Here is a 26,576-nt window from a genome sequence, read left to right as displayed (position 1 = left end):
ATGGCACCAAAGAGTATATACCGTACAGTTGCTAAGGTGGGGCCCCGACATGGGATACTCACCACACACGGGGATATGAACACACACAAAATGCGTCACACACTACCACGTGCTTGAACACATATACCACCCTCAGCACACATTTCACCACACATACACCAACCTAAACCACATTTCGGAGGGTTTCAGCTTTCAAAAGAATAATTTAAACTACCAATGGATGAATTTAACGTCAGGCTATAAGCTTTTATTTACATAAAGTCTGGCCCCCACAGAGTGACGCTCCCAGGAGATCGCGGTATGCGTGAGCACTGAACGCATACCGCGATCTCCACCGGAGAGTCAGGGACCGTGGACGCGCCAGGAGGGAGGGTAAGTATATTCACCTGTCCTCCATTCCAGCGCTGCGTGCGGCTCCGTCTCCCGGCTCCTCTGCTGTGACAGAGTCCAGTCACAGGCAGAGGAGCCGGAGTGTGTGTTCAAGAAAATGGCGCCGGAAAGCGCGGACTGCGCAGGCGCCGATTCCTGCTGCCGGAATCGGCGCCTGCGCAGTCCGCGCTTTCCGGCGCCATTTTCTTGAAGACACACCTGCAGTGGAGCCGGACGATAGGTGAGTATGGTATTTTTTTTTTTATATGGCAGCAGCATACGGGGGCATATAATACAATAGTGGCGCAGGATGGGAGCAGCACATGACAGAACGGGCGCAGGATGGCAGCAGCACATGACAGAACGGGCGCAGGATGGCAGCAGCGCTTGACAGAACGGGCGCAGGATGGCAGCAGCACATGACAGAACGGGCGCAGGATGGCAGCAGCACATGACAGAACGGGCGCAGGATGGCAGCAGCACATGACAGAACGGGTGCAGGATGGCAGCAGCACATGACAGAACGGGCGCAGGATGGCAGCAGGATGGGAGCAGCACATGACAGAACGGGTGCAGGATGGCAGCAGCGCATGACAGAACGGGGGCGCAGGATGGGAGCAGCACATGACAGAACGGGCGCAGGATGGCAGCAACGCATGACAGAACGGGCGCAGGATGGCAGCAGCACATGACAGAACGGGCGCAGGATGGCAGCAGCACATGACAGAACGGGCGCAGGATGGCAGCAGCGCATGACAGAACGGGCGCAGGATGGCAGCAGCACATGACAGAACGGGCGCAGGATGGCAGCAGCACATGACAGAACGGGCGCAGGATGGCAGCAGCGCATGACATAACGGGCGCAGGATGGTAGCAGGATGGGAGCAGCACATGACAGAACGGGCGCAGGATGGCAGCAGCGCATGACAGAATGGAGGCGCAGGATGGGAGCAGCACATGACAGAACGGGCGCAGGATGGCAGCAGCACATGACAGAACGGGTGCAGGATGGCAGCAGCGCATGACAGAACGGGCGCAGGATGGCAGCAGCACATGACAGAACGGGCGCAGGATGGCAGCAGCATATGACAGAACGGGCGCAGGATGGCAGCAGCGCATGACATAACGGGCGTAGGATGGCAGCAGGATGGGAGCAGCACATGACAGAATGGGCGCAGGATGGCAGCAGCGCATGACAGAACGGGGGCGCAGGATGGGAGCAGCACATGACAGAACGGGCGCAGGATGGCAGCAGCACATGACAGAACGGGCGCAGGATGGCAGCAGCGCATGACAGAACGGGCGCAGGATGGCAGCAGCACATGACAGAACGGGCGCAGGATGGCAGCAGCACATGACAGAACGGGCGCAGGATGGCAGCAGCACATGACAGAACGGGCGCAGGATGGCAGCAGCACATGACAGAACGGGCGCAGGATGGCAGCAGCGCATGACATAACGGGCGCAGGATGGCAGCAGGATGGGAGCAGCACATGACAGAACGGGTGCAGGATGGCAGCAGCGCATGACAGAACGGGGTGCACGATGGGAGTAACACATGACAGAACGGGCGCAGGATGGGAGCAGCACATGACAGAACGGGCGCAGGATGGCAGCAGCGCATGACAGAACGGGCGCAGGATGGCAGCAGCGCATGACAGAACGGGCGCAGGATGGCAGCAGCGAATGACAGAACGGGCGCAGGATGGCAGCAGCACATGACAGAACGGGCGCAGGATGGCAGCAGCACATGACAGGACGGGCGCAGGATGGCAGCAGCCCATGACAGAACGGGCGCAGGATGGCAGCAGCACATGATGGAGACCATATACCAATATAAATGCTCGCCACCCGGGCATAGAACGGGTTCAATAGCTAGTATATATATATATATATATATACATATATATATATATATATATACACAGGGCCGTATTTAGAGTTTATGCTGCCCTAGGCACTTTTAGTGCTCCCTCCCCCCATTGGTGAGCAAGGCTGGAGTCACACTAGCGATGAATACGGACGAGTACTATGTGAGAAAAAAATTGCATAGCACTCGGACCAGTATTAATCTATCGGGCAGCTCACGTCACCATTTTTTTTCTCGGTCGTATTATACCTGCGAGTTATTTCACCCATATATCAGCCGAGACTCGCCAATGCAAGTCAATAGGTGCGAAAAAAAAATATTGCACAGCACTCGCACCATGCGAGTACTGTCCGATTTTTACGCACCGGTGCCATTTGAAAAGCCGGCAATTCATGTCCAGTTTAGAATAGAAAAGATAGAATAGATATATACACATATATAATATATACACATTTATTTATTTATTTGCAGCAAATAGGAGAAGTATAAAAGGAAAAAATAAGCAGGCCACTAAGAACCGTTCAGGCTTAGTCACTAATGGGTTAATAGGGAATTATGTGACATAAAATATAATCTGTATTTAATCCCAATTTTTTGCAGTAATGCAAGAGCAATAATGAAATTCTGGAACATCCCTTGTGAATGCACAGAAAGTGTAAGGGACAGCATTGTTTCCACAATTGCATATCATACTACTATTTGATTGCTTTCTCATAAAAATATGGGAGGGATTGCTGTATGAGCATTGAGGAGCAATTGAAAGCAATCATAGGGTTGGCAATAGGAAGTATTATCTCACACAACCAGCTCATCTAAGTCTCATAATACATCATCTCTTTCTCAATAGGATAAAAAAGGGATGGACAAATGTCAGACACTATAGAAGGAATAAAAGAATACAAATTATTTCAATCGGCATAGACTGACAAGCAAAGAAATATATACAAAATCTTAAAATGAGAACCCGTAAAGCAATTAGAAAAGATATCTGGGCCATCTAAGACAGTAATTTAAAAAAAAATCTAATGTAATTTTAAGTGAGAAAACAAATAATGATTGTCAGCAGGAGAAAATAAGGAAACAAGATTATGCTAGTAAAATGAAGATGTCTAAGGATGCACTACAAAAATGAGGTCATACAAATTAGCCTTAGTCTGTAAACTATAGCAGCAATCATGGTGACCCATCATGCTCTAGGACTGAAAAAGTTAAGTATTAAAGTGAACCTGTAACCAACAAAAGCACTATTTACCTGCAGAAATTGGGGTAATCTGCAGGTATATAGCATAGTAATCATGTGTGGCAGTGTAAGTGGAACAGTGGCTACAATGAAAAACTAAGTTCTATTCATATTGTCCTTGCAGCTGCTCACTTTCATTTATCAGGGTAGTACAAGGGGCTTTACCATTCAGTGCCCACTCTACAGTGAGTGTGCGATTTTAGCACCCACTGCTACCTTGACTGACAGCCTGCTCTGCAGTGTATGTGTGGATTTCTTGCTATCAGTCAAGGTGTAGGGGGGATTATCACAGTAGTGACTGTTAAAGCCCCCTGCACCTCTACAAAGACTGGGAGCAAGTGATTGTAGGGAAAATATAACTTCATTTTTCCCTGTAGCTGCTGTTCAGTAAACCTGCCAGATATTATTTAAAAGCTATTTACCTGTAGATTACCACAATTTCTGCAGGTAAATAGCATTTCTGGAGGTCACAGATTACCTTTAAAATGTATCCGTTGGTTAGAGGTTACTATGCTACAACTGCATTTGGAAATTTCATTTCAGGGCATCTCTTTTTCTATAAAAAATGCAAAGTGTTTGTTTCATCACAACAATCCCAGTACATAGAGTTCCTGAATATATGTTAATACTGAAAGTCATTCTGCAAGAGCAGCTCCTATCCTGGTGGACCAGACAGGGTAACGCATTACATAGATCAGGGGTGTCAAACTGCATTCCTCAAGGGCCGCAAACAGGTCATGTTTTCAGGATTTCCTTGTACTGCACAGGTGATAATTTAATCACCTAAACACATAATGATTACAGCACCTTGTGCAAAGCTAAGAAAATCGTGAAAACACGCATGGTTTGCGGCCCTCGAGGAATGCAGTTTGACACCCCTGACATAGATGGCCATTCATTACATTGGCTGACTCGTTGCATCTTTGTGCCACTGCATAGACAGTACAGAGAGCCTCTCTACAAGAGCACATCCCTAGCTGTAGACCAGACACACCTATGTTTTTCATGATCAGCCATTCATTTTATTGGCCTAGTTGCTACACCTGGAAGCCAGGGTACAACCAGAACCAAGAGTTACTCTGTAAGAGCAGGTCCCACACTGGTGGATTAGACACAGCTATGCATTATGTGGATATCTGTTCATTGTATTGGCCTGTTTGCTACATTTATAAGCCAGGGCACAGCTAGTATCGAGTGGTACTCTACAAGAGCAGCTCCCACACTGGTGGATAAGACACATCTATGCATTACATAGATGACCATTCATTTCATTGGTTGACTCATTGTGGTTATATGACGGTACATAGAAAATACAGAAAGCCAATCTGTAATAGCAGCTCTGATACTGGTGGGAAAATCGCATCAATGCATTACATGGATAACCATTCATTTTATTTGCTGGAATGCTGCGGTTGTATGCCAGTACATCACCAGTACAGAGAGCAACTTACAAACTGGTGGACCAGACATGTCTATGCATTGCATAGATGGCTATTGATTTTATCGGTTGTCAGTGGCTTCCACTGAACAATCTAAAGTCATTGGCTTCTTTTGTTAAAATGAGTTGCTTTCAGGAGAAAACTCCTTGAAAGTGTTGTATTTCACTTGGGAGTAAGCCTGCTATCATATGGTATATCAAAGGTGAAGCAATTACATTATTTTAATATCAGTATCCATGAAAAGACATGGGTCACCAGACCTTAGACAGATAAGTATTGTCTGCATATCCATACCATATGTTTTAGGCTATTTTTACTTATATATTCGCCCTATTCATGCTATCTACTTTTAGATCTCCATGTTGAGGATATGAATGTATAGCAATTGATTTGCACATTATTTGCATCTCATTATTAATTATGTGCCTTTTCATTTGTGCCAGGAAGGACCTCATCAAATAAGTATAGAAAGAATAGCAAAAAAAACAGACTCATAATGAAATAATAACCTTTCATTCCAAAAAATGACTTGTGACAGTGAGAATTCTTGCCAAGAGACCTAAACACATGTTTCACTGCTCAAAAAGACAGAAACTAATATACTGCAAACAACCATTATTGTCAAATGTGAGCCGGTAGTTTAGCTGTCAGTAGCCGACAGCAGTGGGCACATGTCAGCAGCAGTAATTGAAAATATACAATAGAAAAATAAGAAAAATAATGTAAAAGATATCAACACATGTAACTTCATATCAAGTGGGACATACGGTGAACAGGAACTTTTTCTTGTTTTAAATCATTCACATATGCTCTTGGCTTATTTTACCATTTAGTCCTGCAGATTTGTACTGCATTTCCCATAGATTGATCATTTCCTCCCCTGGTAAAAGTGCCTCTACTCAGTGCTGAACTACACAAGACACTAAGAGTGATATACGAATTTAGCGATTTCTGCCTTGTCACGTCATCAGGAGAGATGACTACTCAACTGCTTTTAAATTGTTGAAAGTGTAGTATAATGACACTACTGCGGTCCCCACTGCATAGTTTGAACGCTGCCACTATCATTATCATCTGTCTGTTAAATATACAGATATACAGTGCTGCCTGTCTACACTAACAGATGTATAGACTCCAGAGGAATTAGTTTACATGGGTTTATGTGCAAAATGTCTTTCTATGCCAACAAGCTAGTAGCTACAAACAAATACAAACACAGCCAAGCAGCTTTCGTACTTTAATGCCTATGGGTGTTTTTGTGACATTTGTACTACACAGTGTAATTGTTATTTTTGGGAATGTCTTTGATACAGTAGAAACATGCAACTGTCTGTGTTTAATGCATCATGTCATGTTGTGTCTGTTTTTAGACTATCTCTAGAGACTAAGGCAAGATTAGCTTATCATAAAGCTAAGAGGAGTTCTAGGCTTTAAAAAAGAAAAAAAGAAAAAAAAAGATTCATTAAAACTTTTATGACAGCATTTTGGCAAAAAAAAGCTTTGAACAGTTGCATAATTTTTGAGCAACTCTCATGCCATTTTGGTCCAGCTCCAGCAAAGTGGTTGGAGCTGGAGCAAGTCAGGTGGTGGCGCTCATTACCCCACAAATCTTGAAGTAGGATTTATGGCGAGGCGCTTACTGAGTTCATGAATCAGGACAATTAGACTCTAGCCCATTTCCACAACAAGACCACTAGTCTTGACTAGGGTTGAGCGACCTTTACTTTTATAGGATCGGGTCGGGTTTCCACGAAACCCGACTTTTTCAAAAGTCGGGTCGAGTGAAATCGGCCGATCCTATAAAAAAGTCAGGGTCGGGGACGGCCGAAACTCGAAACCCAATGCAGTGCATTGGGTTTCCAATGGTTCCCAGGGTCTGAAGGAGCGGAAACTCTCCTTCAGGCCCTGGGATCCATATTTAAGTGTAAAATAAAGAATTAAAATAAAAAATATCGCTATACTTACCCTCTGACGCGCCCTGGTACTAACCGGGAACCTTCCTTCCTTCGAATCAGCGCTTCCAGGACCTTGCGGTGACGTCGCGGTGACGTCGCAGCTTGTGATTGGTCGCGCGTCCGCCCATGTGACCGCTCGCGCGACCAATCACAAGCCGCGACGTCACCGCGACGTCACGCAAGGTCCTTCAAGCGCTGATTCTTAGGAAGGAAGGCTGCCGGAAAGAAGCAGGGCGCGTCCGAGGATGAGTATATTCCTATTAGGTATATACTCACCCTCGGACGCGCCCTGCTTCTTTCCGGCAGCCTTCCTTCCTAAGAATCAGCGCTTGCAGGACCTTGCGTGACGTCGCGGTGACGTCGCGGCTTGTGATTGGTCGCGTGAGCGGTCACATGGGCGGCCGCGTGACCAATCACAAGCCGCGACGTCATCGCGACGTCACCGCAAGGTCCTGGAAGCGCTGATTTGAAGGAAGGAAGGTTCCTGGTTAGTACCAGGGCGCGTCAGAGGGTAAGTATAGCGATATTTTTTATTTTAATTCTTTACTTTACACTTAAATATGGATTCAGATACCGATTTCCGACATTGCAAACATATCGGAAATCGGGATCGGAATTCCGATACCACATTCAGAAGATCGCCGACTTCATGGCCGACCCCACACAGGGGTCGGGTCGGGTTTCATGAAACCCGACTTTGCCAAAAGTCGGCGACTTCTGAAAGTGGCCGACCTGTTTCGCTCAACCCTAGTCTTGACAAATCTAACCCAAAGTCTAAAGGAGTTTGGGTGGATGCATTTTATACACATCCATAACCTATTGTATGTTATCACTGAAAACTAATAAATTATCGCATAGAAGTATTAAATGAACATGTGTAGGCCATGGCGCTCTATCATTCATGGTGCTGAAAATTAGTATTGTAGGTGAAATTTTTGAGCCCATATTGCATATTCATATGTCTGAGAATTGTCACAGACATACATATGTTTTTTTCTCTCTCAAATTTAAATGGACTGTGAAAAGAAAAAAGTGCCAAAAAAGTCCAAGCTCTAAGGGTATGTTCCCATTGTTAGTAAACGCTGTGGGTTGGGCACTGCGTACATCTGAAGTGTGCAAACCGCAATGGCCTGATGTTACAGCATAGTGGATGGGATTTGAAGAAATCCCATCTCCACTATGCATGCACCGACACCCGCGGCTTACCTGCGGATAGTCACATGCGGTGCGTCTTTCCAGACAGCAGCATGTCAATATCCCCATTCAATGTATTGGGCGTGGTGATTCCATACTGTTCAATGAACACAAGTGGAATCACCTGAATTCAAAAGCCAGCAGCGCTTTGGATGGAGCGGACATGTGCTGCATCCAAAGCGCTGCCAGTTTCTGACTGTGGGATCATACCCTAAAGTAGTACAACTGACACCTTCCACATATGACTAACTAGCAGTCCACTAGCTATACAAGTATGTACATTACTAGTATGCATTGATTAGTTAAGCACACCTTTACTTCAACATTAAAAATGTAAGATTAATCAATTCTTCAGAATGAGGATCCTGCTAACAGCAGCCAAGATTTTACCTTTCTGTCCTCTTTTTAGTGTAACTTAGGGAAGGAATTGGGATGATTATCTCAGCTCGGGTAAAACTTTAAGAGGAATTAGTGATGAGTGAGTCTACTCAGATACGGTGCCTTACCAACTGCACATTTAGCGTTTCCTACTCCCACACTACCTCCTCATCTAACCCTCTCTCTGTTGGTGTTCTTCAAGGCTCTGTCCTAGGACCCCTTCTCTTCTCCATCTATACCCTTGGCCTGGGACAACTCATTAAGTCCTATGGCTTCCAGTACCATCTATATGCTGATGACACTCAGATCTACTTCTCAAGCCCAGATGTCACTTCTCTGCTGTCCAGAATCCCAGAGTGTCTATCAGCCATATCCACCTTCTCTTCTTGTTTCCTCAAGCCCAATGTGGACAAATCTGAACTAATTATCTTTCCTCCATCTCGCATACCTTCCCTACCTGATCTATCACAATAAATGACATCACATTTTCCCCTTTGTCAGTAATCCGCTGCCTCAGAGTTACCTTTGACTCTGCCCTGTCCTTCAAACCGTGCGGCCAAGCTATCGCCACCTCCTGTCATTTCCAGCTCAAAAATATTTCCAGAATCCATCCTTTACTCAACCATCACTCTACCAAAATGATTGTTTATGCCCTAATCATCTCCCTCCTTGACTACTGTATCATCCTCCTCTGTGACCTACCTTCTAACACTCTCCCACCATTCCAGTCCCTCCTTAACTGTGCTGCACAACTAATTAACCCCCATTTTCGTTTTTGCGTTTCTGTTTTTCGCTCCCCTTCTTCCCAAAGCCATAACTTTTTTATTTTTCCATCAACATGGCCATGTGAGGGCTTGTTTGTTGTGGAACAAGTTGTATGTTTGAATGACACCATTGGTTTTACCATATCATGTACTCAAAAACGGGAAAAAAATTTCAATTGCAGTGAAATTGCAAAAAAAGTGCAATGCCACAACTGTTTTTGTTTTTTTTATCATGTTTACCAAATGCTAAAACTGACATGGCATTATGATTCTCCAGGTCATTACAAGGTCATAGACACTAAACATGTCTAGGTTCTTTTTTATTTACGCGGTGACCAAAAAATCCAAATTTTGTTAAAAAAAAATGTGCACCATTTTCTGAGACCCGCAGCGTCTCCATTATGATCTCGGGCTGGGTAAGGGCTTATTTTTTGCATGCCGAGCTGTTTTTATTGATACTATTTTGGTGCAGATAAAATCTTTTGATCACCCGTTATTGCATTGCAATGCAACGTCGTGGCGACCAAAAAAAGTAATTCTGGCGTATTGATATTTTTTTTGCTACATCGTTTAGCGATCAGGTTAATCATTTTTTTATTGATAGATCAGGTGATGCTGAATGCGGCAATACCGAATATGTGTATGTTTGATTTTTTTTATTGTTTTATTTCAAACTAGATGGTGGCCCGATTCTAACGCATCGGGTATTCTAGAATATGCATGTCCACGTAGTATATTGCACAGCCCATGTAGTATATTGGCCAGCCACGTAGTATATTGCCCAGCCACGTAGTATGTTCCCCAGCTACGTAGTATATTGCCCAGCCACGTAGTATATTGCCCAGTCACGTAGTATATTGCCCAGTCACATTGTATATTGCCCAGCGACGTAGTATATTGTCCAGCTACATAGTATATTGCCCAGCGACGTAGTATATTGCCCAGCCATGTAGTATATTGCCCAGTCACGTAGTATATTGCCCAGTCACGTAGTATATTGCCCAGGGACATAGTATATTGCCCAGCCACATAGTATATTGCCCAGCCACGTAGTATATTGCACAGCAACATAGTATACAGCAAAGAGCCACGTAGTATATAGCACAGACACGTAGTATACTGCCCAGTCACATAGTATATTGGCCAGTCACGTAGTATATTGCCCATCTATGCAGTATATTGCCCAGCCACATATGTAACAGGTTAAAAAATAAAAAATAAACATATACTCACCTTCCAAGGGTCCCTTGTAGTGCTGTCACCTGTGTGCGGTGCACGCGGCAGCTTCCGGTCCCAGGGTTGGTATGAGCACAGGACCTATGATGACATTGCAGTCACATGACCGTGACGTCATGACAGGTCCTTCTCGCATAGCATCCTTAGCACTGGAACCTGCCGCTTGCACTGCCGAGGACAGGACGCAACGTTGGATGGTGAGAATAACCTTTTTTATTATTATTCTTATTTGCAACATTAGATCTTTTTACTATTGATGCTGCATGCACAGCATCAATAGTAAAAAGTTGGTCACACAGGGTTAATAGCTGCATAACCAAAGTGCATTACACCACGCTCCGGTAACGCTGCCATTAACCCTGTGTGAGGGCTGACTGGAGGGAAGTATGGAGCGGGCACTGACTGTGGGGAGGAAAGAGCAGATATATTGCCACCGGACTGTGGCCGTCGCTGATTGGTCGTGGCAATGGTCGTGGGCGTTTTGCCACGACCAATCAGCGACTTGGATTTCCATGACAGACAGAGGCCGCGACCAATGAATATCCGTGACAGACAGAAAGAGAGACAGACAGAAGTGACCCTTAGACAATTATATAGTAGATGGGGCAAAAGGGGGGTAATTTAAACTTTATTTTTTAATTGTTTTAATATTTTTTAAAACATTTTTATTTTCACTTTTGGCATCCTTCAATAGTCTCCATGGGAGACTAGAAGCTGCCATAACCCGATCGGCTCTGCTACATACAGGCAATGATCAGACCACCTGTATGTAGTAGAATTGCTCACTTGCTATGAGCGCTGACCACCGGGTGGTGCTCATAGCAAGCCAACTGTGACAACCATTGAGGTCTCCAGGAGACCTCTGGTTGACATGCCAACCCATTGGTGACCCGCGATCACGTGACGGGGTCAACGGTGGGCGGACTTCCAGCCTTATGGCCAGAAGCGTGCAATAAATACCGCTGTCAGAGTTTGACAGTGGCATTTAACAGGTTAACAGCCGTTGGTGGATCACGATTACACCCGCGGCTGTTCCAGGAACATGTCAGATGTTCAATACAGCTGACATGTACCGAGAAAGGTGTAGGCTCACCACCGGTCTGATTTTAGGCTTATGGAGGTGTGGAATAAACATCAGAGTTATCTAAATTATTTATTGATATGTTTTGATAAAAAATAAACAATGCAAATAACTATAAAGATAAACTAAGATAAAATAAGAAATCATAATTAAAGTGAAATATATGTAATCTACTTTAGTTTTCCACCTTTAAATATAGATTTTTCACACAGTTTTCTTTTTCTGCCCAAACAGTAGCAATATGCTTGCCATGCAATTCATGCATAAGAAATGAGTACACATGCTTTACATGAGCTATCGTCTAAGCCATTTTGACAAAAATAAAGACACTTGTTTTCAATACATACAGTCTTACCCTTGTTTGCTCTTTAAATTTTTTATTGTTCAGTAATTCATACACAAAGAAAGCATTAACATGCCCATGAGAACTCTTAAAAGTGAAAAATAACACAGAGTTGGATGCCTGAAGCAAGCCACTGCATGGTTCATAGCCTAATGCTCCAGAAACCAGAACTTTTCTCAGAATTGATCACTTTCCTTGTTTTAGAGTGAAATGCTCTCAAGAGCTTATATCCGTCTTCCATCTACTCTAGGTTTTATTACTTCTTTTGTAATATTTAACACATCTAAAGACACCTTCGAAAGACAAATCTTTAATTTTAAGGATTTAATGGTCTACGACGAGGTGTAATACTCGATGTATCTAGTTTGTCTTGTTCAAATGTAATAATAAATGAATTATGAAGACTGACTTACATTAAGATAGCAAAGGTTAAATGAATGATCATACAAAGGATTGAAGATCCTCTTCAATATTATGCATGCTTTAACAATATTAACCAATGGGACTTGGTTCTGTGCTATAAGAAAACTAATTCCCTATGGGTTATCCATAGAAAAATCCCCGGAACTACACTGGTATACTTGTAATGAGTTATATATTTTAATGTATTGTTTGATCATGACTAGTTTAATGCCTTAAGTAGATTTACAATGGGAAAAAAATCCAATCTCACTATACATTTTGATTGATGCCCCTGAAGCTTGGCAGGTTTAATTACCTGGAGGCTCCTAACATGTTATTTCATACACATCTATTCAACCATTCATTTCAGATGCTGAGTTGAGTTGCTGAAGTCTGTTTTAGCTGGAGAGTCCATCTTAGAAGGCCCATCAACTACCAAAGTTTCCTTATATTGATACTCTATTTCCAATATCAGACTGGTGTGATCCATGTAGTTAAAATTGTATATTATTATGAAGAGGATGGAAAACGCATGATGTAGTATCCAGCTTCCGCAGCCTTATCACTAATGCTAGAGTGAGTGGCATACCTTCAGGGATCTAGGAGATGCACACTGGTCTTGGATTCGTGGAATACTACTTAAGATTTGAGTTGCCATACTTTACTGTTGCAGCCAAATATCTGAAATGTCATATGGACTATTACTCGTTTCTCAAATTGCCAAAACAGGGTTTCAAAAGTTTTAGGTTTTACCCATGACCAATTCTTGCTGCTAATAAGACAATGAAAGCTGGGTACATTCTATTCATTGCAATATGATTACACTTACCCGTAGAGATGAGCTGATCACTTTGTGCAACCCCAATACACAGTCCAGGTCAATGCTCTCTGGCCGTGACCAAGAACTATGCAAATTTCCTGAGCTTCTGGCTTCCTCAGCATGTCATTTGATTCGCCGACCTGGTGTGACGTTATCTGTGTGGTATGCAGTGCACAGTTGACGTCTCACCAGCCTTGCTAATCATAAGCTAAGCCTCGGATCCCAGAGGGCAAGAAGATTTGGCAAGCTCCCTTCCATGGCCAGGGAATACTGACCTGGAATGCGGACCGGGGTCATGAGAAGCGATCCACTCACCTCCACTTACATAATTTAGCTGGCCCATCTGTTTTGTAGACATTGAATAAATTATTAAATGTATTCATAGATCATCCAAATTGTCCTAACAGGAGGTTATAGTTTGAATATTCTTGTACCTCTAGATTTATGATGTTATTTTTGTGTTTGTTTTTCTGATACTTGTTGCGATACTTCTTGTATATTGTATTGTGCATTTTGGGTATAATATCAAAGTGTGTTAACCTCAATAAAAGTATTGCATGTTCTGAACTATATTTGACTTTATCATGCCCTGTCTTCAAAGAAAAAATAGATAAAACTTAGCAAATACACATGCTTTACTACTGTACACATATCCTACACAGCCCTAAATAGAAATCTTACATTAATCCATTATTAGGATGAAGCATTAAAACAATATCTCCAAGGTTCGCGTTGTACAATTTAGTAAACAGGAAAGTACCACATTTGACATCACTGATTAAGGCCAGGCATTTCCAAAGCTCCATACACATTTCTGAAATCCACATTGCATCAATTTTTAATAATTCCACTCTCACTGCTCCATTAAAAAGATGGTAGGGGAAAGATTTTAGAGTAATTAATGATATAGTTAGCTGCTAAATATTAATAGGAATCGTAGTTCTGCATAAAATATAACATATAAACCTTGCCAATACAGACACACCAGTAATTAAAGTTGAATATGTAATTATGCTGATTTATAAGACAGGGAAAAAGTTACACTTTTCCAGGCTCTATGTAAACGGTGGGTAATAGTTAAAGTTGTATTTTATGGTTTTAATAAAAGGGCAATGCACTTAATTTAGTGCTAGTTCAGAGCTGGTTTGAAGATCATAATCAGTCAGATAATGACTATGTACATTCCAGGGTACTTTTATGGATATTGGCTCAATAAGGAGGATTTTCTGCTTTTGCGTCTCTCACAGTTATAGCAGCAGGATGTTAATAAATATAATGTGTCTCTTTAGGCTCAAATGTAGGTATTCTATGTATGGGATTTTAATGAAACTGAAGTGATTTTGTATATGATCTGTTAAGCACAATAAACAGAGTTTACATAAGCAAAACAAGGGGCAATCTGCTGTTTTTATCTAACATTAAATGAAAAGAAATGTTAGACTCATAAAACATACAGCAGTTAATAGCTGGAGCATGTCTAAAGGGAGTGATTCTATATCTACCTCTAAAGGTCACAAACTATGCATCAGTTTATTACCCTTGTCCAAAAAATAAATAATGTTAAACTACGGGAACAATGGCAATTTATACCAGTCAAAAAACCATATTATATATACACACACACACATACAATATAATATTGGAGGAATTTTGTCCCACTCATCTTTGTAGAATTGTTGTAATTCTGCCACACTGGAGGGTTTCCGAGCATGACCCGCCTTTTTAAGGTCATGCTACAGCGTCTCAATCTTATTACGGTCAGGACTTTGACTAGGAGACTTCAAAGTCTTAATTTTGCTTTTCTTAAGCCATTCAGAGGTGGACTTGCTGGTGTGTTTTGTTTTGGTTCATTGTCCTGTGCATTTCAGCTTGATGTCACAACCAGATGTTCGGACATTCTCCTTCAAGATCTTTTGGTAGACAGCAGAATTCATGGTTCCATTTACCACAGCAAACCTTCCAGGTCCTGAAGCAACAAAACAGCCCCAGACCGTCACACTGCTACCACCACATTTTACTGTTGGTATGATGTTCCTGTTCTGAAATGGTGTGTTACTTCGACGCCAGATGTAATGGGATATACACCTTACAAAATGTTCAACTTTTGTCTTGTCAGTCCACAGAGTATTCTCCTAAAAGTCCTGGGGATTATCAAGATGTTTCTGGCAAAACTGACACAAGCCTTTATGTTCTTAAAGCTCAGCAGTGGTTTTTGTTTTGGTGCTCTGCCATGCAAGCCATTTTTGCTCAGTCTCTTTCTTATGGTGGAGTCATGAACACCTGACCTTAAAGGGACTTTGTTACCCCAAAAATCATAACTGAGCTAAGGCCACCAGCATCAGGGGCTTATTTACAGCATTCTGCAATGCTGTAGATAAGCCCCCGATGTAACCTGAAAGATGAGAAATAAAGGTTAGATTATATTCACCCAGGGGTGGTCCCGTTGCGGTCCGGTCCAATGGGTGTTGCGATCCGGGTCCAGCGCCTCCTATCTTCATTCAATGATGTCCTCTTCTTGTAGCGGCTCCGGTGCAGGCATACTTTGTACGAGAGCCAGGGCTCTCTGACCTTTCCCAATGCCTGCGCACTGCAGTACTTTGCTCTGCCCTCACCATGGCAGACAAAGTACGCCTGCGCCGGAGCCGCTGCAAGAAAACAAGAAGAGGACATCATAGAATGAAGATAGGAGGCGCTGGACCTGGATCATGACGCCCATCGGACCAGACCGCAGTGGATCCGCCCCTGGGTGAGTATAATCTAACCTTTATTTCTCATCTTTCAGGTTACATCGGGGGCTTATCTACAGCATTACAGAATGCTGTAGATAAGCCCCTGATGCCAGTGGGCTTAGCTCAGATATGATTTTTGGGGTGACAGGTTCCATTTAACTGAGGCCAATGAGGTCTGCAGTTCTTTGGATGTGGTTGTGGGGTCTTTTCTGACCTCTTGGATGAGTCATTACTATGCTCTTGTGGTAATTTTGGTCTGCCAGCCACTCCTGGGATCCATCATTTCTGGATAATGGCTCCCACTGTGGATCGATGGAGTCACAAAGCTTTGGAAATTACTTTATACCTTTTCCAGACTGATAGATGTCAATTGCTTTGTTTCTTATTTGTTCCACAATTTTTTAGGATCACTGCATGATGTTTAGCTTTTTATGAGCTTTTGGTCTACTTCACTTCATGCATGTCCTATTCAAGGGATTTCTGGATTGAGAATAGATGTGGCAGTAATCAGGCCTGTGTGTGGCTAGGGAATTTGAACTCAGCTTCCCAAACATGTGACAAACCACAATTAATTTATGTTTTAAAGGGGGCAATCACTTTTTACCTTGGTTGATGAAATCCATCTTTTGGTTGTTGTTCAATCTGTATTTGTAGTTTTCAGTTAATGAGATTATCGTGCTCCAGTGTTTTTGAAGAGCTTTTGGTCTACTTCACTTTGTCAGGCAGGTCCTATTTACAGGATTTCTTGATTGAGAACAGGTGTGGCAGTAATCAGGCCTCAGTGTGGCTAATGAATTTGAACTTGGCTTTCCAAACATGTGATAAAGCACAGTTAATGTATGTTTTAATGGGGGACACTCACTTTTTAACACAAGGCCCAGCAGGTTTGGATTTCATTTTCCCTTAAAGTGAACCTGTCAACAGTATTCTGCTCAGTAAACTGCAGACAATGTCAGGTTGGTGCTGTTACACTGATTAAAAAGATACCTTGGTTGATGAAATCCATCTTTTGGTTGTTGTTCAATCTGTATTTGTAGTTTTCAGTTAATGAGATTATCGTGCTCCAGTGTTTTTGAAGAGCTTTTGGTCTACTTCACTTTGTCAGGCAGGTCCTATTTACAGGATTTCTTGATTGAGAACAGGTGTGGCAGTAATCAGGCCTCAGTGTGGCTAATGAATTTGAACTTGGCTTTCCAAACATGTGATAAAGCACAGTTAATGTATGTTTTAATGGGGGACACTCACTTTTTAACACAGGGCCCTGCAGGTTATGATTTCATTTTCCCTTAAAGTAAACCTGTCAGCAGAATTTTGCTCAGTAAACTACAGACACTGTCAGGTTGGTGCTGTTACACTGATTGAAAAGATACCTTGGTTGATGAAATCCATCTTGTGGTTGTTGTTTAATCTGAATCTGTAGTTTTACGTTAATGAGACTATTGTACTCCAGGGAGGCCTGTGGATGGGGCTTTATGTAGCGCTCTGCCTACATATTCATCTGTATGGGATTATGACAGGTCACTGATCCAGCAGTCACCTGCCCCCTATTTTACATAATACATATACTATTCTGGGGTTGGAAAAAAAAATTTGCCTGCAGCAAAATGGCGTCGACAGCGGCGCTTGTTCTGTAGAATATATCGGAATGCGATAGATGCTACTGCTTAGGTGCTAAAGCGATACATATGCGATACATGCTACAGCGCAGGAGCCATTTTAATTCAGTTACCATAATTTTTGGACAATAAGACACACCGGATCATAGGATGCACCCCAAATTTTCTGAAGAAAAATAGGGAAAAAAATGAATCCATCAAATGAGGCTCCGTCTTACAGTCCAAATTCAGCTTACCAGGGGGTAAAGTGTGATCAGGAGCGCTGTTGGAGTGGGGTTACAGGAAGTGTTCGGTGGTCTGGGGATGACCTGACTCATCCCAGGCTGGTGCAGCAGGTTCAGGGGTGCGAGGGCTCCTCCATTTTGTGAAAGCCCGGAGCCCCCACACATCCATCCCAGGATGGTGCGCAGCAGTTTTGCAGATGCCTAATGGTGCGGGGCACCCCGATATTTTATGAAATCCCAAAGCCCCCACACATCCATCCCAGGCTGGTGCGAGTCAGTTTTGGAGATGCTCGGTGATGCGGGGCCTCCGCCGACATTTTGTGAAAGCCCAGAGCCCCTGCACTTCCATTTCTGTAATGCAATGGTTTTCAGGAAAAGGGCCGTGGGACGCGATGCATGCGCAGAATGAGATCTCGGTGACGAGATCTCGTCTCCCAAGAGTTCAATCTTCACGTGTGCCGCCTCCGGCGACCATTTTCCTGGAGGTCAATGCATTACAACAATGGATGTGTGGGGGCTCCGGGATTTCACAAAATGTCGGCGGAGCCCTCGCACCACCGAGCATCTCCAAAACTGCCGTACATCAGCCTTCGATGAGACTCCTGGTAAGTACATCGAGACTACCAGACACACCCCCATTTTCCTCCAAAATTTTTGTGAAAAAAGAGCATCTCATAGTCCAAAAAATATGGTAGTTTTTTTTTATAACCCCACAATACTATATGCAATATGTAAAATAGGGGGCAGGTCACTTAAGTATCAGTGACCCGTCATTTAAGTCCATAAGGATTAATATGTAAGCAGAACACCACATAAAGCCCCAACCACAGGCCACCCAGGATCACGAGAATCTCATTAACTGAAAACTACAAATAAAGATTAAAAAACAACCACAAGATCGAATCATCAAGCAAGGAATCATATTAGTCAGTTTAGCTGCGCCAACCTGACAGTGTTTGCAGGTTACTGTGCACAATCCTGCTGACAGGTTTGCTTTAATAATAAAGACCTTCATTTAAAAACTGCATTTTGTGTTTACTTGTATTATCTTTGGCTAATATTTGAATTTGCCTGGTGATATGAAACATTTAAGTGTGACAAGTGACAAATATTCAAAAGAACAGTATTTAGAAAACATGAGAAATTTTGTTCTAATGAATCCTAATAAACAGTATTTTATACATACACTCATTGGTTACATAGTCCCGCACGTCATTATTACAGTACTTCTGTACATTTATCTCTGAGTATTCTCTTATACTTTATCAAATATTTTTTTTATTAAACTGTGGTCATAACATATACAGTATGTATAATAATAATAATTTTGCTCTGGAAGACAACGCAGGCTTAAATAGTTGAGAAAATGTAAATTTGTAAATCTTTAAAGATTTCTGTAGTATCTAGCACCAAGACAGGAGCATCAGATCTTTTCAGTTATATATAGGAATGTGGCCTTGCCTTTTTTAATTCATCCAAAGATTGATTTACCAACTTATTTTTTTTTCTAGTACCTCAAATCACTCCTGTACAATTTTTGCAGGTTGGCAGGGCACATGCTTAAAGAGACCACTGGCATTAGGGCATTCCATTGCCATGAAGGATTGTCCCTGGTCTGCAACAGTGTGTGGGTAAGTGGTACAGGTGTGATCACCCATATCATTTTACATTACTAGGTCATACTTGCATAAACCTGATGAGTTCCAACCCATGTCATTACTATTGGGTGGCTAAAGATAGACAGATATAGCATAAATATCTCCCAACAGAGCATCATAAAATCATGCTTTTTTCAAATCTGGTTTTAAGCCACTCATTATGGGAAAGGTCAACTAAGGAAGTAAAAACCTATATTTGTCAAAATAACATCTACGTGAACATTTCCAAAAGTATCATACTGCTTCTACTGGAATCCCTTCCTGACTTAGTGCATACTAATGCTATATCTTTTCCTAGTAAGTGATTCACATGCACCTGGCCTTACGCTAGATGTCAAATAGCAGCCAAACAGCTTATATTATTCTATTGATCCATGCGTTGTAATACACACAAGCCCAATGAAGGTGCTTTTGTAAGTAAACAAGGCTCAGGAAGGGTTCTGACTGATTGGCAGCTGCATATTCCTTTAACCCCTTCATGACTGTTGCTTTTTTCGGTTTTGTGCTTTCGTTTTTCACTCCCCTTCTTTCCAGAGCCATAACGTTTTTATTTTTTTGTCAATATGGTCATGTGAGGGCTTAATTTTTGAGGGGCGAGTTGTACTTTTGAAAAGCATCATTGGTTTTAGCATGTAATGTACTTGAAAACAAGAAAAAAATTCCAAGTGTGGTGAAATTGCAAAAACAGTGCAATCCCACACTTGTTTTTTGTTTGGCTTTTTTTGCTAGGTTCATTAAATGCTAATACTGACCTGCTATTATGATTCTCCAGGTCATTATGAGTTCATAGACACCAAACATGTCTAGGTTCTTTTTTATCCAAGTGGTGAAAACAAATTCCAAAATTTGCTAAAAAAAAAAATGCAATTTTCCGAGACCCGTAGCTTCTCCAATTTTTGTGATCTTGGGTTGGGTGAGGGCTTTTTTTTTTGTGCACCAAGCTGACATTTTTAATGATACCACTTTTATGCAGATGTGCCCTTTTGATCGCCCATTAATGCATTTTAATGCAATGTCGCGGCGACCAAAAAACATAACTCTGGCATTTCAATTTGTTTTCTCGTTACGCCGTTTAGCGGTCAGGTTAGTTCTTTTTTTATTGATCGATCATGCGATTCTGAAAGCGGCGATACCAAATGGTGAAAAAATGGGGTGAAAAGGGGGTGATTTGAACTTTTATGTTTTTTGTATTTTTTTATATTTTTAAAAACATTTTTCTTTAACTTTTGGCATGCTTCAACAGCCTCCATGGGAGACTAGAAGCTGCCATAGCTCGATCAGCTCTGCTAGATAGAGGCGATGCTTAGATCACTCCTATGTAGTAGAATTGCTGCTTTGCTATGAGGGCTGACCACAGGGTGGCACTCATAGCAATCCGGCATCAACAACCATAGAGGTCTCAAAGAGACCTCTGGTTGTTAAGCCGATGAACCAATGACCCCCTGATCACGTGACAGGGGTCAGCGGTGCACGTATTTCCATCCCAATGGCTGGAAGAGCTCGTTAAATGCCACTGTCAGAGTTTGACAGAGTCCACATCAAAGGGGGGTACTGACATCGGACGTACTATCCTGTCCAATGTCAGTAATAGGTTAAGCAGCAAGTTGACCTACCCTATTTGTTCTGAAATCTTTCTATCATTATCAGCATTTACTTCTTTGACAATTTGTGCTACAGTGGCTGGTCTGAGAGGTTGAAGCTAGGGATGTAGTTTTTTGCTCCACATGCAGATCAATGTCTGTGGAACACTTATCTTTTTGCATCCTTACCGGTTGTCATTCCTTGGACTATCTTTTGTAGAGACAAACTATTAGGAACACCCAGCAAGATCTGTCATTTTGGAGATACACTGACAAAGTTCAACCATCAAAATATTTTCTTGTCTATTTCCCTCATATCCACAAACCTGCCAATTTTTCTAGTTTTTAGCATATCAGTTTCAGGGACTGACTGTTCTTACACAAGTTTGTCAAAACAGGTTCTTAGCAGTTCCTTCCCATCAACTACATATATATGTCCCACTAACTTTTGTGGCTGACGTGGTCGGAGGTTGACATCCTGGCATGGCTTTATTTATTACAAAAAAGAATCAGACAAATTGTAACATTTTAGAAAATTCAAGTGGTTGCTACTGAGTGGCACCAAAAAGAAGATCGTTTATTCCCTCTACAACCAGGTTTCTGTATTAATCTCAATTAAAGTGCAACAAGCTTTATTTGTTACTTCTGCAGTTTTGTCCTATAATCATATAGAACCTAGCAAGACACAGACATATGGATATGAAAGTCAGCTCTTTTTCAGAACAAAAAAAACTGTATCGCATAGTACTACCTAAAAGAGCTGGCTGTTTTATAGGACAGAGTCTAAAAAGCTATTCTACATTGTCAAACACCCCAAAAAAAGAGTGTCTTTAGATGGGTTTCTAGACTGGTATTTATCCCTAGTCATGCAGCCAGTCTCATCTAATAGGTCAGACATTGACTTATAGGGTAACCACTTCTGGGAGGTACTTTGTGAGATAATATGTTTTGTTCAGCAAGAGAGCTAGCCAGCCTACATGCACGCTTACTGCATTGCCTGTAAAGGTACCTTCACACTGAACGATATCGCTAGCGATCCATGACGTTGCAGCGTCCTGGCTAGCGATATCGTTCAGTTTGACAGGCAGCAGCGATTAGTGACAGCTCTCCAGCGACCAAACAGCGACGCTGCAGCGATCGACATCGTTGACGGTATCGCTGCAGCGTCGCTGAGTGTGAAGGTACCTTAAGACTTCATACTGATCCCAGTACTTTCCCACACATGCAAATTCCAGTAATAAACTGGAATACATTTCTGCTATTATTAATGACACGTTCTGGGGTGAATGCTGCCTCCGTAAATCTCCCACTTTTCAAAAAAGTGTTAAAGGCGGCATAAAAATGGCACAAGTAGCAACATTTTTATGCACAGCAAAATTGTAACTCATGTGGACCAGTTTTCTTTTGTAAATAGTATGATAAATTCTCATCATAGAGTTAGATTTTTTATATGATAATCTAATATGATAAATTAATTGCACAACTAATTTAAATGTTGACATATTAACTATGACTCTTGTAAAAGTGCTTCAAATAAACAATAATTGTACAAACTCGGAGCAAAGTTATAGCAGCTACAGAGGAAATATAATTTATAAAAAAAAATGTACAAATGTCTCTCTGTCTCAAAAAGTTTATAATTTTTCTGGTTTACTTTACCTAAATACCTTTCAACTAAGGCCTAATTAGGATGCAAGTGATTTTTCTCGTATGCTAATAAAACATTTTCCAGATAGGACATGCCTCTGGGATTTTGTGTGGACCAGTCAGTGTACAAAAATAGAAAGACATGTAAACAGCCCCATAGACAACAATAGGCATCAGATCCATCTGTAAAATACAACTGGATACAACAAAAACGAGGAAAACGGTCATCTGAACGAGGCCTAAGTTGGGTGTTATGTGAGCTAAACAGGTTGTTTGACTGACTGTCTACATCGGAAGGTACATGCTAGCACTGGCTTATCAGTGAAATGAAGTAGGTAGCTGAAATGTTGTGCTCACTTCTTGATCACGATGTCTGTCATTTTGTAAAGTTTAGGTCACTTTAGTATGGACAGACATTGTCAAAGTTGTGCTTGCCAATTTGAACAAAACTACCGTAAACTGTTGTAAAACTTGTTTTGTATAATTAGATACAGGCAAAATAAAGTTTGAACTTTTTAACTGCACTTACATGTGTGGTTGGGGTGAGCATCCTGGACTGCTGTTTCCATTGCTGTCCATGTGATCCAGCGAGCCATTGAGGTCGTCATGTACTGCCTGTAGTAAGCCAGTGGATGCATTATTTATCAAACCTGTGTTACTCAGCAAAGGTAAACTGCTTTCTGCGAGAGCAGCCTAATGGGAAAGAAGAGAAGAAGTGTTAACCATTTTACCGCCTGCCTTTTTTATTTTCAGAGCTGGATACTATCTGTAAAAAAACTGTCATCAGGTTTCCACTGACTGATCTATGTCTTCATTATGTGTTTGTTCTCTGGAGCCCTTGGTATTCATGAGTTGTGGCTACATCACCCCCTGATGCTGATTGTCAGCTTTCTCCCTATATGCAGTACAAATAGCTGGCAATCAGTGGCGGGAGAGCAGGGGGTTGGTGTGCAGCTCTTTGTGAGTAGAAGTCAGAGATAAGATTTTATAACAACTATTAGGGCTCGTTTACATGTTTTATAGGCTAGCATGCAGCCCAGTGTTAAGGTACCGTCACACTCAGCAACTTTGCAAAGAGAACGACAACAATCCGTGACGTTGCAGCGTCCTGGATAGCGATCTCGTTGTGTTTGACACGCAGCAGCGATCTGAATCCTGCTGTGCCATCTCTGGTCGAAGCTAGAAGTCCAGAACTTTATTTCGTCGCCAGGTCGGCGTGTATCGTTATGTTTGACATCAAAAGCAACGACGCCAGTAACGAGCATAGGGCCCCTAGATGTGTGTCGGATCAGTGCACTCCGGCTGTTTGACATGGAGCTAACAACCAGCGAGAACGAGAAGTGAGTCACCATTACGTCACTGGATCGCTCCTGCATCGTTCTGGAGTTGCTGTGTTTGACGTCTCTACAGCGACCTAAGCAGCGTCGCTCCAGCGATCTAGTTTAGGTCGGCTCGTTGTCTATATCGCTGCAGCGTCACTGAGTGTGACGGTACCTTTACACTACGGGGCAGTGCCGATCAGCATTTTTTTTTTCACATGCCAATTTGGCAGCATGCTGCAAGCTGCTAAGCAAATCGGATGACACACACCCATTCACGTCATGTAATACATCGGATTGCACTCGGGTGCTACCCGTGTACAGTCCGACATCGGTGGACAGAGTCAGTTGAGAAGATGGAGAAATTACTTCCTCCATCTTCTTTTCACTTGTGAAACGATTCTCTCATCTAAGAGAATCGGATCGCACTTTGCTGACATTTAGATCAAACTTAAATTGATCAAAGTGTCGTTTACATAATTACACCCAGCAAGTGACTCAGCTCAAAAATTAAGGTCTCTGATGCTATTTAATGTGGCCCACAGATTTGGCAGTATAATGCTAGCGACAGATTCCCTTTAACCTGTCAAGCAATATTATGCAGTTATCATTCTAAATTTCCCCATTAACCTGTATGATTAACCCCTTTACCCCCAAGGGTGGTTTGCACGTTATGGACCGGGTCAATTTTTACAATTCTGACCACTGTCCCTTTATGAGGTTATAACTCTGGAACGCTTCAACGGATCCCGGTGATTCTGACATTGTTTTCTCGTGACATATTGTACTTCATGATAGTGGTAAAATTTCTTTGATATTACCTGCGTTTATTTGTGAAAAAAACGGAAATTTGGCAAAAATTTTGAAAATTTCGCAATTTTCCAACTTTGAATTTTTATGCAATTAAATCACAGAGATATGTCACACAAAATACTTAATAAGTAACATTTCCCACATGTCTACTTTACATCAGCACAATTTTGGAACCAAAAATTTTTTTTTGTTAGGGAGTTATAAGGGTTAAAAGTTGACCAGCAATTTCTCATTTTTACAACACCATTTTATTTTAGGGACCACATCTCATTTGAAGTCATTTTGAGGGGTCTATATGATAGAAAATACCCAAGTGTGACACCATTCTAAAAACTGCACCCCTCAAGGTTCTCAAAACCACATTCAAGAAGTTTATTAACCCTTCAGGTGCTTCACAGGAATTTTTGGAATGTTTAAATAAAAATTAACATTTAACTTTTTTTCACAAAAAATTTACTTCAGCTCCAATTTGTTTTATTTTGCCAAGGGTAACAGGAGAAAATGGACCCCAAAAGTTGTTGTACAATTTGTCCTGAGTACGCTGATACCCCATATGTGGGGGTTAACCACAGTTTGTGCGCATGGCAGAGCTCGGAAGGGAAGGAGCGCCATTTGACTTTTCAATGCAAAGTTGACTGGAATTGAGATGGGACGCCATGTTGCGTTTGGAGAGCCACTGATGTGCCTAAACATTGAAACCCCCCACAAGTGACACCATTTTGGAAAGTAGACCCCCTAAGGAACTTATCTAGAGGTGTGGTGAGCACTTTGACCCACCAAGTGCTTCACAGAAGTTAATAATGCAGAACCGTAAAAATAAAAAATCATTTTTTTTCACAAACATTATCTTTTCGCCCCAAATTTTTTATTTTCCCAATGGTAAGAGAAGAAATTGGACCACAAATGTTGTGGCACAATTTGTCCTGAGTACTCTGATACCCCATATGTGGGGGTAAACCATTGTTTGGGCGCATGGGAGAGCTCGGAAGGGAAGGAGCGCCGTTTGACCTTTCAATGCAAAATTGACAGGAATTGAGATGAGACGCCATGTTGCGTTTGGAGAGCCACTGATGTGCCTAAACATTGAAACCCCCCACAAGTGACACCATTTTGGAAAGTAGACCCCCTAAGGAACTTATCTAGAGGTGTGGTGAGCACTTTGACCCACCAAGTGCTTCACAGAAGTTTATAATGCAGAACCGTAAAAATAAAAAATCATTTTTTTTTCACAAAAATTATCTTTTCGCCCCCAATTTTTTATTTTCCCAATGGTAAGAGAAGAAATTGGACCACAAAAGTTGTGGCACAATTTGTCCTGAGTACTCTGATACCCCATATGTGGGGGTAAACCATTGTTTGGGCGCATGGGAGAGCTCGGAAGGGAAGGAGCGCCGTTTGACCTTTCAATGCAAAATTGACAGGAATTGAGATTGGACGCCATGTTGCGTTTGGAGAGCCACTGATGTACCTAAACATTGAAACCCCCCACAAGTGACACCATTTTGAAAAGTAGACCCCCTAAGGAACTTATCTAGATGTGTGGTGAGCACTTTGACCCAATAAGAGCTTCACAGAAGTTTATAATGCAGAGCCGTAAAAATAAAACAAAATTTTTTTTCCCACAAAAATAATTTTTTAGCCCCCAGTTTTGTATTTTCCTGAGGGTAACAGGAGAAATTGGACCCCAAAAGTTGTTGTGCAATTTGTCCTGAGTGCGCTGATACCCTATATGTGGGGGAGAACCAGCGTTTGGGCGCATGGGAGGGCTCGGAAGGGAAGGAGAGCCATTTGGAATACAGACTTAGATGGAATGGTCTGCAGGCGTCACATTGTGTTTGCAGAGCCCCTAATGTACCTAAACAGTAGAAACCCCCCACAAGTGACCCCATATTGGAAACT

The 26,576-nt window shown here is 42.2% G+C and overlaps 1 protein-coding gene across 12 annotated transcripts in view; it reads right to left on the bottom strand.

The window, feature by feature from the left end:
* Positions 1-26,576, bottom strand: part of FOXP2 (forkhead box P2) — a 476,937-nt gene that overhangs the window by 70,587 nt on the left and 379,774 nt on the right. For all 12 annotated transcript variants that reach the window (XM_069764830.1, XM_069764826.1, XM_069764821.1 and 9 more), the window contains exon 16: positions 23,075-23,238. In XM_069764830.1, the coding sequence (XP_069620931.1) occupies positions 23,075-23,238 (164 nt within the window). The remainder of the gene's footprint in view (positions 1-23,074; positions 23,239-26,576) is intronic.

Source organism: Ranitomeya imitator, chromosome 4 (assembly GCF_032444005.1).
Source record: "Ranitomeya imitator isolate aRanImi1 chromosome 4, aRanImi1.pri, whole genome shotgun sequence".
Taxonomy (NCBI): Eukaryota; Metazoa; Chordata; class Amphibia; order Anura; family Dendrobatidae; genus Ranitomeya; species Ranitomeya imitator.
The sequence above is the reverse complement of the archived record's forward strand: the minus strand, read 5'-3'. Positions and strand labels throughout refer to the sequence as shown.